We start from the raw sequence: 13,994 nt of genomic DNA on the forward strand, positions 1-13,994 counted from the left end.
GAGAGTCAAAGACACAGAGAAGGAGAGAATCCGGCACAAATGAAACCTCAGGAAATAATGGACTTTGTTGAAGGGGATGATTAATTCAGTTTCCGAAGTCTTACAAGGGTTGGGGTGGTTTCTCATCTGTGGTTCAGAGGGTCACTACTCAGTTCCCTGAAGCTCCTGCTGCACCCTTTAAGTTTTTGTCTGTTGGTAGGAGAGCAGGGGAGGCTAGAGAAGGGGGTCGCATCCTTGTTCTCTCACCTCTTCCTCTTCTGGGATTCACTGGTCTCCACCTGCAGGGAGACTGCTTTCCTCTGGTCTCAGTCATACCTGTGCTGGGGTATTCAGGAGGTGGGGATGAGAAGAATCTACCAGATAAGTGACCTTATGGGGTTTCCAGTCTAATGACAATATTATAGTCAGGACACAGACACAGATCCAGCCACAGGACAAGAACAGAGCTAGGAGTGGGACAGCTTTGGACATTAGTATTGGGTTGGGACGGTGGGAGTGAATGAACTGTTAGATGCAGCCATAGAATCTGTCAAGAAAGGTGTCCTGGACAGAGTATTCCAGAGGTAGGACTGGGAAGGATGGAAGGTAATAGGGCTGGGTAGACAGCAGGGCCGAGGAGGGAGAGAAGTGAAATGGTAAAGCTGTGGAGACGGGCTTGGACAGTAATGTGGGATGGAAGAGTCTCAAAGTTATTACTAAGGAGTTTAGCTAGAGATGCCAGAAGTGCTTTCGTGGGTGTCCTACATACAGTCCTTGGAGGGCTGCATAGGAGAGGTCTCTTATATCTGGAGCAGCAGGAGGGCTAGAAATAGTCTGTAGCCATTGTTAATACCCTCAGGTGAGTTAAGAGACTGCAGATAGTTGAAGCTCCCTGATTCACAATCCCTTTGAGGAAAGTGTATGAACTTTTGGAAAGGTGATGCCTTTTACAGCTAAAGCCCAGGATCTTCAAGGTCCTTACAGAACGTAGCTTCTCACTTCTCAAGTCGTCTGGATTTAGCCCTGGTGTAAAGAATAAACTACAACCCCCAGAGTTACTTACTGCCAACTTAGCACACTTTCCGGGAATTTGAGTATTTCCGGCGGAAGTGGCCGCAGCTATGCCAATCTCTTTCCCTAAACAAAGTGGACTACAACTCCCACAGTCCTCCGCGCCCGGCGGGAGGGGTGGGAAAAGGAACCGGAAACCGGATGGGGCGCTGGACCAGGTGAGGAAGTTGGAGTCTGGGAACCTGGGGCGCTGGGGGGCGGGCTAGGGGCTCCCCGGGCTAGCTGGAGGTGACAGGCGGGGAGTGGAAATGTCTGTGTTTCGGGCCCCCTCTCTCCGTCAGGGGCTCGCCCGGCGCAGAGAAAGCCGAGCCCATGGAACCGCCCCGGAGACCTGCTGAGACGAGGCTTTCCCGTCGGGCGGAGCCCGCGGGCGGACGTGGAGGTTTCTTGTGGATCCTTACTTGTCAGCCCCCTCGAACTAGGAGGGGAGATGAAGTGTTGGGAACTTCTCAGTCCATGCTCTATTAGTATTATTGTTATCATTATTGGTTTTAAGGATTTGCTGATTGTCCATGTGGATTCCTAAAGTGCCCCCAAGGGACACGGGAGTGGACAGTGTCTTGGATTCCTTCTGCCTTTACTGAGTTTAGTGCCAGAGAGCCTAGGTGGCCAGACTTATCGGTGGATCACCCTCCACTTGTGCTTAATGTGACACTGTAATTTATCAGTGATTTCAGAAACCGACATTTCTTGCTCTCTGTCCCTGGGTGACTTTACATAGAATTTCCTGGTTTCTCCTTTGGGCTTCCAAGGTGTTTTCTTCAGGACATTAAAGCTGGAATCACAGTATGTCACAGTGTATTACAGTTGTTTATGTGCCATGTCACAGTCGTTTGTGAGTTGTTTGTTCATTTTGGATTTCTTCCCCACCAAAAGACTACCACAATGCCTGTCATGTAAGAGACTCATAAATATTGGGGGGAAAAATGAGTTAACAGCTGGTGGTAGGTTGGATGGGAATTTTGATTTTCATCTCATAGAGAAGACAGTTAAATGACTTGCTTAGGAGAACCTTAGAGATGAAACCGGGACTAGAATTATAGTCAGTTGACACATAGCCTGTAGCTCTTGCCTTCTGATCAGGCTTTGAAATTCTAGAACATTGAAAATAAGGCCTTGTCACTCTTCTGTGTATTCCTGGCCTTGCTGTCTTCAGGATGGGTCCCTAAAGATCAAAGGTAGGCTCAACCTTAAGACCTGAAAGAGATGCCAGACTTGGAGCAGGCAGTCTGCTAATGTTGGCACTGTATGGGGAGATGCAAAGGAAGGGCCCCGGAGCCAACGGAGTTCTCCACAGCGCCCTTCTCAGCCTTTGTTTGAGTCCAGCTGGCCCGGGTAGCCACCCGGACAGATCGGTTAAAGAGTTCTGAGAGCAGTCTAGGGAAGGATTTCCTAAGTTTAGCCCTGACTTTTAAAATTTTTATATTATATTGGAGCATAGTTAAGATGTTTTTTCTCTCTCTTTCCCACTCTCCCAAGGCTAGGGTCAGAGAACAGGTTGATGGATCAAGCTGTTGTGTCAACCTTGTGGTCCCACCTGGGGGAAGAGGTTACTCTTGACCTGCATATGGGGTTGAGAGGGAGAAGAACCATGATCCCTGCCCTGTGGGAGGCCCAGATGTGATGGAAACGTGCCCAGAGCCTGGCAAGCTCTCAAGCAAGCAGAGTGCAAAACGTGCAGCTGGGCCTTGAGTCAACTCGGTGTAGAAGTGGAGAGGAGTCTGTCAGGAAAGGCTCTTTGGTAGAAGGTAGTTTTGTTTTTACTTATTTATATTGGCTGTGCCACGTGGCTTGCGAGATCTCCGTTCCCTAATCAGGGATTGAACCCAGTCCACAGCAGGAATCCTAACCACTAGGCCACCACGGAACTCCCAGAAGATAGTTTTAAACAGCATTGAAAAAAGATGAGATGGACACAGTTAACTGTCAGATAAAAGCTGGGACCTTGGAGATACGGAGGAAAATGAAACAGGGCTTCCTCTCTGATCTGCCTCAAGTCTAGTCTAGGAGGCAAGGTGTGAATTCATGGAGATGCCACTAACCATGGTGACATGCAGTGGTTCTCAGCCATCACTAACCATCAGAATCGCTTGAGGAAGCTTGTTTAAATAGATTCCCAAGCCCCACTCCAGACCTACTTGGGTTGGGTAGGGCTGGGAAGCTATAGCAAATGCTGTGGTGTCCTGAAGAGGGACAGCTTTCCCCGAGGGAGAATTTGAGCTTCATCTGGAAGGGCAGGTATGACTCAAATGTGTGTGTGTGGGGGTGGGGCAGTCAGTCCTGCTTCAGTCAAGGAGTCTATGAATTTGTGGAAATAGAATGTGTTAGGTTTTGGGAGTTTGGATAGGAAAGGCATTTTGAAAGTGTAAATGGAACGATCAGTTTGGGCCTCTGGGTTCACATGGGAATGATGAGGAGGAAGATTGGAAGGAGTGGCCTTTGTGGGTTGCAAAGCTAGCGGGGGTGCTCCCTCTGCCTCTTCCCCATTCCCTCCGTTTCCCACTTGCTCCCCCGACCACCACTTACACATCTTATTCCATTTGTTATAGTAATAGTTTCAAGTGTTGCTGTTTAGTCACCCAGTCATGTCCAACTCTTGTGACCCCATGGACTGTAGCCCACCAGGCTCTTCTGTCCATGGGATTCTCCAGGCAAGAATACTGGAGTGGGTTGCCATTTCCTCTTCCAAGGGATATTGCCGACCCAGGGGTTGAAACCATGTCTCCTGCGTTGCAGGCAGATTCTTTACCACTGAGCCACATGGGTCTCCAGTATTTTTAAGTGGATATTATTTTTCTTAGTATTTGGATGAGGAGACCTGAAGCTCTGGCCGTAGTTACATAGCTTGTAGGCGTCTAGTCTGAGTCTGCTAATTGTCTCACCACTGAGGATTCTTGAACGTGGGCAAAAAGCTGGGTTGTAGGGGGTTGGGGGGCCTCTAGAATTAGCAGGGTGGCTGATCAAACCATCTCAAGCAAGATGGGTGTGGATGGTGAAAAGCAGAGTCTTGTGTCAGATGGTTTGGTTCAGATTCCAGCTGCATTACTTGCTGAGTGAGTGACCCTCAGCGAGCTGCTTCATCTTGCTAAGCCTCAGTTTTCTCATCTGTAACATGGGAGCAGTCATGCCCACCTCACGTGGTTGTTATATGCATCATTGAGGGGTACCTGGCACAGAGCGATTGCTCACCACCTGGAATCTGTTGAAATCAGCTCTATATTCAGTCTCTGCGCTGTGGCTGTGCACCTGCAGCCCATCCTTCAGCACGTTGGTTTCCAGAACACAGCCCATCCTGGATGGGCTTGTTTTATTAAGATGACAGTAACAGTGCTCAAAGTTTGCCAACTAAATATTCATTGAAAACCTTGGCATGGCCTAGGAGCTAGTGACCCTAAACCTATGCCTGGTGGAAACGGGTTTGGAGTGGGGGATGACTGGTGGTTATGGGCTGTGCTCACTGGGTGATTTATGAAGAGGAAGAGTACTTGAATCCAGGAGAGGAAAGGCCCTTCATTACCAGGACCTGGGATGAGTAAAGACCTGCCTAGAGGTTGAGGGCTAACTGACAGTCTCTTCTGAGCCCAGGAAATGGTAGTAAGGGCCCTGGTCAGCCTGGACCCCTCCCACTCGATAGCTGGCGCTGTTGGGGCCTCTGTCCATCTGTTTTCCAGGTGACAGTGGCATGGCTGTGCCCCAGCCTTTCCCATCGGGGCCCCGCCTCCAGCCTGCAGGTGCCCTGATGGAGCCCCAGCCCTCCCCTCGAAGCCTGGCCGAGGGCTTCCTGCAGGAAGAGCTTCGGCTTAATGACGAGCTGAGGCAGCTGCAGTTTTCCGAGCTCGTGGGCATCATCTACAACCCTGTGGAGTACGCGTGGGAGCCACATCGCAGCTACGTGACCCGCTACTGCCAGGGCCCCAAGCAAGTGCTCTTCTTGGGCATGAACCCAGGACCCTTTGGCATGGCCCAGACAGGGGTAAAGAGCTTGGTTCCCCTGCGGGGTGGAGTGGGAGGGTCCAGGGTGGACGCTTGGCTGCATGTGCTGTGGAGGCGTATGTGCATGACAGTGGACACGTGTGGGTGCGCCCCTCACCCCCATCCTCATACCCTGGCTCCTGTGGTCTCAGACACTCTCCCGGCCTCGCTGGCTGGAGTTAACCAGGCACATTAATGGTAGTTCCGTTTCCCTTGTGAGCGGTCCACTAATTGCCTCTGAGAGCCCTTCCTTCCGCCAGCCCCATCCTTACCTTGCGTTGCCGGATCTCCCCTCTCCCTAGAGTGTTGTTGGGGTCAGGAGAGGGACCAGGGCTCCTCAGGGGAGACTAGTTGACAGGGGTGGTCAGGGAAGAGAGGCAGGGCATTCTGGCAGCCCGGGTTCTGTTTCTTAGCGGAGGAGAGGTTGGAACAGAGCAGGCCGCAGGGCCTGCCTGCTTCCCCCTCAGACGTCCGGATGAGTGACTGCCCCTCCGTGGGGGTGCTCAGCAGATGGGGGAGGGGAAGAGGCTTCAGGGCAGGAGGCTCAATCGCTTTTATTGACCCCAACTGGGGGCTGAAAGGTGATCAATGATGATCAATGGAAATGACAGCCTGAGGCTTGGGGCTGAGAGGGCACCCAGGCAGCAGTGGTCAGCCCTGTCCTTGTGTCTCCTCTCACCCTGGCCGCCTTTCTGTCCCAGGCCATCTGTCTGTCCCCCTATTACCCATCACTCCCTGTGTCGGGCCAGAGATCCCCTCGTGTTTATTGTTCCTGGTCCCAAAGGCTAGTCGGGGTAGAGCTAATAGATTCTTCTGGACCATAGACCACAGGAAAACTGGAGAAACACAGACAGGCTCAGACAAGGGCCAAGAATCCTAGTTTCTGGCCTTGGGGCGTGGGTGGGGGCAATGGGAGACAGATCCTTCTGGAAGGTGGAATGGGGTTGCTTGGTCCAGACCCCAGGCATCAGGTCTCCAGTTCGAAGCCCTCGTGTGTCTCCTCCTCACAGGTGCCCTTTGGAGAAGTGAGTGTAGTCCGGGACTGGTTGGGCCTTGGGGGCCCTGTGCGGAGCCCTCCCCAGGAGCACCCCAAGCGACCAGTGCTGGGACTGGAGTGCCCTCAGTCCGAGGTGAGCGGTGCCCGGTTCTGGGGCTTTTTCCGGAACCTCTGTGGACAGCCCGAGGTCTTCTTCCGTCACTGTTTCGTCCACAACCTGTGTCCGCTGCTCCTTCTGGCTCCCAGCGGGCGCAACATTACCCCTGCCGAGCTGCCGGCCAGGCAGCGCGAGCAGCTCCTGGGGGCATGTGACGCAGCCCTGTGCCGGCAGGTGCGGCTGCTGGGGGTGCGGCTGGTGGTGGGCGTGGGCCGCCTGGCTGAGCAGCGGGCGCGGCGGGCTCTGGCTGGTTTGATGCCTGAGGTCCAGGTGGAGGGGCTCCTGCACCCCTCCCCTCGCAGCCCACAGGCCAACAAGGGCTGGGAGGCGGTGGCCAAGGAAAGGCTGAACGAGCTGGGCCTGCTGCCGCTGTTGACCAGTTGAGCACCCCTGCGGCTGGCACAGGACATGTTCAAGGCCTCCGGGTCCTTCTGGTCCAGCGGATGACCACACACCTCTTGGACTGGAGCCACAAGGTCCCCCTGGGCTCCCCAGTTTGGGGGACCTGCCGGTTTGACATTGCTCCTGGTTGCCTTCCTGATTCCCGCTCACTTCACCTTCCTTCCGTCTGTGGTACCCAACTCCACAGAGAGCCAGCGTCTGTGAGCTGCTCTACCTCACTGCTTCCCTGGAGCCTCTCTTCTGCAGAGAGAGACCCCAACAGTGACTTCCAAGGTCCTATTTGCTGTTTTAGAGGAAAGATCCCACCAGGATCCCCACCTGTGGTCCTAGAATGGCTTCCTGCAGCTCACCCATCTCCCCATAGGCACTGGGACAAAGCATGGGTTGTGGCTGCTAAAAGTGAGCCTCTGATGAGAGGCTGAGGGTGGGTCGGGGGAGTTCAGTGTGGCAGCGTGGGAAAGGCCAGAAGACCTGGTTTTCCATCCCAGCCCTGAGACTTGTGAACTTTGTGATTCTGGACAAGCGGATTGACTTCTCCAAGCCTCAGCATCCTTCCTCACCTATAAAATGGGGTCCCTGCCTCACCGGGCTGGTGTGGGGATTAACTGAGATAACACTTAACAGTGCCTTGCGTAGTGCCTGGCACATGCGTGCTCACTACACCTTTTCTGGGTTTTCCGCCTCCTGGTTGGGGACGCGCTACACTACACTACACAGGAAGCCCCTCTGCCCTGAAGACCAGGGGGAGGGGAGGGGTGGGGGTCTGGGCCTCCACCCATACCCCGAGTGACGGGCAAGGTCTTGCCCGAGATGGACCAATGACTTCATGGAAAACCCAGCCTGTGATTTTTCAGGCTAAGCATTAAAAGCTCCTAAACCCTTTTGTGTTGGCCCTTTTTCCCCTCCTGCACGTCAGGGGTGGAAGGTGGTAGTTTATATTTTCCCTTTTACCTCTTCCTGTTTGCAAAAGTTTCTCTTGGGTGGCTGGGTAATGGTATGAAGTCTCTCATTACCTTGCCAGAGCTGCAGGATCTCTGTTAGAGGCCTGTTGAGTGGTTTGTTTGCTATTTGGGGCACTTTGATGGGTGGATGGGAGCCTGGTATCTCCAGCTAACTCATTTCTTACCTTTGCCACATGTCTGCCCCTGTAGTAAGGGCTTGGAAGTGAATCCAGTCAGGAGCAGAGACCACCTTAATAAGGAACACGTGATTGGACTCTAGCTCCTGGTATAGACCATCTCCAGATCTCAAAATAACATTTTTAATATGTGTCCTCCCCATTATATAATAAATAAATTGAGTGGCCTCTGTTCTTGGTTGTTGAGAGGGAGCCTCTAGGTCCTCGTCATTTCCCAAGCGCCAGGAGTTTTGTCATTCATGGTGGGACCCTCAGACTACACATGAGCTTTTGCTGAAATTTGACTCAGGAGGGCTGACCATGCCCAAAAGACCAACCATGTGATCCGAGGGTGGGGACTTTGAGACAGGTGATATCAGCCTGACCCCCAGGGAGGGGAGGTGGGGCTGGAGATTGAATTCAGCCGCGTGGTTAAGATTTCAATCAGTTCTGTCTTCATAATGAAACCCTATAAAGACTCTGGACAGGGAGACTGGTGAACATGTGGATATGTCAGGAGAGTGGTGTGTCCTGATCCCAGGGGAGAAGGGACATGATGTCACTTTGGGACCCTCCCAGATCTTGCATTATGTGTCTTCATTTGGCTCATCCTGATTTGTATCCTTTATAATAAAAACTGTAATAATATGTGGAGTGCTTTCCTGAGTTCTGTGTCATTTTAGTAAATTATTGAACCTGAGGGGAGTGTAGAAACCCCTGGATTCGTAGCCAGTCAGCAGTGCAGGTGACCTGATGACCCCTGAACCTGAAGTTGGCATCTGCGGCGAGGGCAGTCTTGTTGGGCATTTTGCCCAGTTTTGTTGGGCGCTTTGCCCTTAAACCTGAGGGGTCTCGGCTAACTGCAGGTGGCTGGCATCAGAATTACAAGAGGTCTCAGTTTCAATCCCTGGTCAGGGGACTAGATCCCATATGCTGCAACTAAGACCCAGCACAACCATATTAATATTTTTAAAAATATTTACAATGTTGCACCCCCACGTGCCTTAGACTCCTTTCCTCTTTCTGTTGTCAGTGCAGTGGTGCTACGTAGTTCTTGCCCCATGTTGCAGAGCACTGGGTCAGGCACTGAAGTAATTGCATGGAGATCGAAGCCATTGTTCCCTTATATATTTAGCTAAGGTAGTCAGGGAGAGCTCCCTGGAGGAGGTGGCATTTCAGGTGGCTTTAGGGACTGAGACAGTTTTGGAGAGCTTAGAGAAGAGCACTCTTGGGTTCATGGGCTGGCAAATAGATTCATATTGACTTGGCCCAGCTAGGAGAACAAGGAGAAGAGTAAGCTGGGGTCAGCTTGTGAAAGGTCTTGAATGCTAGACTAATCTTTGAGAATTTGCGGTCCAGTGAAGTGAGAAGAGGGGCCGGCCAGCATAGGAGGCGGTGTAGGTGCGTGGGGTCAGGAATGGGGAGGGAGGGAATTCGTGTGTAGGGAAGATGTCTGGGGGCGATAGAGTTGGTAAGTGTGAAAGGTGGGAATCAGGAGGGGGTAGGGGCAGGGTTGGGCAGTGTGTAAAGGCCCTTGAATGGTAGTGACCAAGAAGATGGCTTGAAGACTTAGGTGTGGCAGTCACTGCTGGGTGTGGCTTCTAGTGGCGGTGCCCTCAATTCTAGGGCTGCATCTTTTTAGGGAGGGGCTGAATAGGTCCCTGGGCCTGAAAAAGTCCTGGGCCTCCCTTTCCCTAAGGGCACCATGATAGTCTGCTAGGGCTGCCGTAACAAAATACCGCAGACTGGGGGACTTAATTTATTTTCTTACAGTGTTGGAGCCTGGAAGTCTAAGATGCAGATGTCAGCAGATTTGGTTGCTCCTGAGGCCTCCCTCCTGGGCGTGCCTCCCCGCTGTGTCCTCCTATGATCTTTTCTCTGTCGCACTTCCCTCTTATCTCTCTTCTTAGAAGGGACACTTGTCATGTTGGATGAAGGTCCCACCCACCCTTATGACCTCACTTAATTGCCTCTTTAAGGCTCTATCTCCAGATATCTCTCCAAGTCACCTGGGGATTAGGGCTTCAACGTAGGAATTGGGGGAGTCACAATTTAGTCCATAATAGACACCTGAAACGTCACTGCTTTTTCTTCCCCAGCTCATGTCAACCACTAACAAATGGGTGCTCATTGCCTTTCCTCCACTCTGGGGATGGAGGCTGGTGTGGTGGTTCAGCTGGCCGATGGGCCTTAACCCACCAGACTGGCCCCTACTCCCCATCCATTCTAGAGCAGGTTCTTCAGTACAAATGAGAGTGTCCTTGTTGTGGGGGGGATCTCATTATTTTCTCCTGGGCCAAAGGGAATGGTGATGTCAGCTGCTACAAAACAATATTGTGGGGGAGTTCCCTGATAGTCCAGTGGTTAGCACTTGGCGTTTTCACTGCTGGGGCCTGGATTTGATTCCTGGTCAGGGAACTAAGATCCTACAAACTGCATGGTGCAGCCAAAAATAAAAAACCAGTGTTGTGAAAAGTATTTTAAAGCCAAATTGAAGTGATGTGAGATCATCAAGAGTTTTACAGTCTGACATGCTGGCCACTAGCCATGCATGGCTGTTTAATTAAAATGAAGCAAAGTGAAAAATTCAACTCTTCAGTCACTTGCCGTATTGCAGGTGCTTGACAGCCACACATGGCTAAAGGCTACTGACTGGATGATACAGACACAGAACTTTCCATCATCGTGGAAAGTTCTGTTGGATAGAGCTGTGGAGTCAGTTCACATGTAGAGGTGTTAAAAAAGGAAAGTGTCCCAGCTCCACTTTAAGAGATGTTGCTGTCTGAAGTACAGCCTCGTATCTGTTTTTCTCTTTGTGCTGTGGACATGCAGCCATGTCCTGTGGACATGGACAGGATTGCACTCGGTGTCCTGGAGGCAAGAAGAGGGTCTCATATTCCTTTCGTCATATACAGCCCTACACCTGGCGCACAGTAGGTGTCCAGGATGAATGTGCAAGCCGTGCTCAAGTCTGGCTTTGGGGATCTACCCCAGAGTGTCCATCCATTAACATGAGTATTCAGAGTTTGTTGTTTTTTGCGCAGTGATGGTGATCCAGTTCTGGTTTGGAGGAGGGATGGGGTCTTCTAAGTCCCGCCTCGACATGTATGCATGTGCACACGCGTGCACACAAGTATACACATTCCACTGGATAGAAACCACACTGGGCTTCGGGGTAGCGGTGCTTCTGAGACTCTGCAGGATGGAGTGTGTTGGGAGGAAAGAGACTTTTCCTCTTTTTTTTTTTTTCCTCTTACTGAAACAGGATGGCTTAAAGGAAGATTGAGTCGTGTCTGACTGCTGTGTGGTCCTTCACTTTCCCAATTTGACAAACATTTATTGATGTCCGCTGTGTGCCTTTCCCTACACTAGGTACCACAGGGGGTGACAGAGGTGAATTAGATGGCTCTTTGCCCTCACGTTGCTCACTGTCGGACACTAGGAGATACAAGCATATAATTATAGTATAAATCAAGCGGAAAAGGTGTTGTGAGCAAGTTCTAAACACAGCACCCTGGGCGCATGGACTGAGGAAGGGATCAGCTCTCCATGTGGGCAAGAGGTTGTGTGCCAGTGGGACAGGGTGGTGACTGGGGAGTTCTCTCATCACCTGCTGGGTTTTGCCATCTCCATGGAGTGGGTGTTCAAAAAAGGGGACCATGGTGTCAGATTGCCCCAAGAATTCCCAGCCCCACCTGCAAGGATGAGCTCCGGGCCAGGATTGGCTGGAACCAGGGGTTGGGCTTGGCTTTATGGGAGATGGGAAAGGGGGCTTCCTTTTTCATCTCTTGTTCCATGAATCTCTTGGATGGAAAACAGCAGTAGGTGTTTTAGGGGTTGTCCAGGTGCTAAAACAAAAAAGGTCAGAAACAGCCTGGGCATACACTGGACAAAGATGAGTGGAATGGAGGGGAGGAATAGAGACTAAGGCCCAGCCCAGACTAGGTCTTAATTCTCCGAATATTCCTCTTTAGGAATATTAGGCCAGCAGTTTTCTATTTTTTCCTAATGCCCCAAAGAAGGAAATAATTTCAATTGGAGCATGAGACATTGACTTTAGACACATGGATAAACTTCCCAGGTATGACCATCAGTTGATACAGAAATAAATTGCTTTGGGGGAGGCTAAACTGCTTTCTTCTTCAGAGGTCTTAATGCCAAGCCTGGCCCCAGCCCAAGCTTAACGGTCAAGGTTGAATTATAAACTATTTAATGTATTTGGGGAAACTTTCTCTCCCCTTTTTTCTCTCCTTATCTTGGTCCTCATTCTGTCAAAAACAAAACAACTGCAGTGGGATTTTCCTGTACATCTTTTTGCCTGTTCTTCTGCTCCTAATTCCTTCTTGAGGATCTCAGTCTGATGTCAGTCTCTAGGCCCGGTTGGCAGAGGGAGTGGCTGAGAGCCCAGAATAGTCCTCCATGGTGGCCTGCGCCAAGGCAACTTGTCATTTCCATTTTCATTAATTGAAGCAACTTGACCCGGATCATTTCAGGCCAGCAATTTCCGGGGAGTGTGTGGGGGACATGCCTCAGCGGGTCATTCTGTCCTTCCATCTACCTTGATAGTGCTGACTCCTAGTCCTGGCTGCAGAATGTGTCTCTTATTGCAGTTGATTGGGGAGAAGCCCAGTCTCATTGCTTGGGATCTTGAACTTTCTGTCTTCTGAGGAAGGCCCTTCCAGTATTCACCTGTTGTGATTTTGATTCAGTTGTTTGTTCAGTTTTAAGAAACTTGATGACTGATGCAGTTGCCTCTCAGAACCTCATCTGATGATGCTTTCTGCTGTGAACTGGGAGAGGAACAGGATGTTTTTGAAGGAAAGGTTTGCCTTCCAGCACCAGAAAGGCATCACCAATGAGCGAGCTATTGGGGTGTGATGGCTGCTCTGAGAGTGAATGTGTGTGTTTTACTCCTTACTTGGCTTTGTTGTGTTCAGTAGCTAAGTCATGTTGGGCTTTTGTGACCCCATGGACTGCAGCACACTAGGCTTCCTTGTCCTTCATTATCTCCCAGAGTTTGCTCAAACTCATGTCCATTGAGTCGGTGATGCCATCCAACCATCTCATCCTCTGTCGCTCTCTTCTCTCCTGCCCTCAGTCTTTCCCAGCATCAGAGTCTTTTCCAGTGAGTCAGCTCTTTGCATCAGTGGTCAAAGTATTGGAGCTTCAGCTTCAGCATCAGTCCTTCCAATGAACATTCAGGCTTCAGGAAGGTCCATGAGAGTTCACACTGAGCATGATCTTGCCGCTTATATGGTGGTGTCACTTTGTCACAGCCATTCCAAGGGGTAGGGTGATGTGTTCCCTGTAGAGTGTGGGTCTCAGGTTTATTACAAGGATTTGTGTACTTTTGTGATCCATGGGGATCTTTTTTGTCTCTGCATTTTGAAAAATCTCCCAGATGGACACTCGTGTCATTCACTGTGACCCATTTTTGCTGCCGGTAGGTCCCTGTGCATCTGGAGTATTTCTGTGTAGCCCCTGCGTTTTCACGCATCTTCAGAGGACTTGTGTCTTTCTGAGTGTCCTCTGGCTCCATCTGGGAGGAGGGAACAGAAGAAGGAGCCCAGACGCGGAGGGGAGTCGTCGGGGTGGTGGAGCGGGTAGGGAGGGGGTGCGCTGCAATCTGTGACTCGGAAAACAGATTTGTGGAGGAGGCAGCCGCCCGGGCGCGCGGCGCGTGCGGGGAGGGGGCGGGGGCCGCTCTGGCCCCCAGCTCCTCCGCAATCCAATTAAATAACATTTAAATGCATAACCAGCCCGCGCGGCGATGAGGCTGGAGATTGGAGCGGGCGCGGCGGCGGGCCGCGCGGGCGGCGTTTTGTGGAGCTCAGCGATTCTGGCGGCAATTTCCCCGCTCGGCGCGGCTTTTACGAGCCGGCTCCCGGCGCCCGCGCCCGCTCCGCTGCGCCCGCCCCGCGCCCGCCGCTTCCCGCCACTCCCGCCTCCGCTCTTTTTTGTCCCTCGGCTTCTTTGCAGCCGTCTGGTCTGTCCGTGCCTCTCTCCATCTCTTTGGGTAGTCTCGGCCGCCGTCCCTCGCTCCCGGGCGGGCCTGGTCTCTCAGTCTCTTTCCTCTGGTGTGTCTCTCTGTCCGTCCGTGAGACTGTGAGACTGTCTCTCGCACTCCCTGTCTCCAGCTCCTGCCATCTGTCAGCTCTCACTTCTCGCCTCTTTTCTGCCCCGGAGTGTGACCCCCGTTTTCAGGCCGATGCTCTCTTGGTACCCTCTGGATCACCATCTCAGTACCACCGCTTCTGTATCGCTTGTCTCCTTGCCTCTCTGGTGGCCCCCCACACCCA

General features: G+C 51.8%; 1 protein-coding gene across 6 annotated transcripts; it reads left to right on the plus strand.

The window, feature by feature from the left end:
- Positions 1–1,133: 1,133 nt before the first annotated feature.
- On the plus strand, positions 1,134–8,343 carry SMUG1 (single-strand-selective monofunctional uracil-DNA glycosylase 1). 6 transcript variants are annotated; one of them, XM_069580691.1, is made up of 4 exons: positions 1,162–1,208; positions 2,530–2,798; positions 4,722–5,023; positions 6,033–8,343. In XM_069580691.1, the coding sequence occupies exons 3-4, from the start codon at positions 4,733–4,735 to the stop codon at positions 6,558–6,560; spliced, it is 819 nt and encodes a 272-aa protein (XP_069436792.1). In that variant the 5' UTR covers positions 1,162–1,208; positions 2,530–2,798; positions 4,722–4,732; the 3' UTR covers positions 6,561–8,343. The 6 variants fall into 6 exon arrangements, with proteins under 6 accessions (XP_069436791.1, XP_069436792.1, XP_069436790.1 ...); XM_069580689.1 differs by having other exon boundaries at positions 1,165–1,208; positions 2,530–3,288; XM_069580692.1 differs by having other exon boundaries at positions 1,168–1,208; positions 2,530–3,288; positions 4,775–5,023.
- The last annotated feature ends 5,651 nt before the right edge of the window (positions 8,344–13,994 follow it).

The sequence above is a fragment of the Ovis canadensis genome, chromosome 3 (genome assembly GCF_042477335.2).
Source record: "Ovis canadensis isolate MfBH-ARS-UI-01 breed Bighorn chromosome 3, ARS-UI_OviCan_v2, whole genome shotgun sequence".
Taxonomy (NCBI): Eukaryota; Metazoa; Chordata; class Mammalia; order Artiodactyla; family Bovidae; genus Ovis; species Ovis canadensis.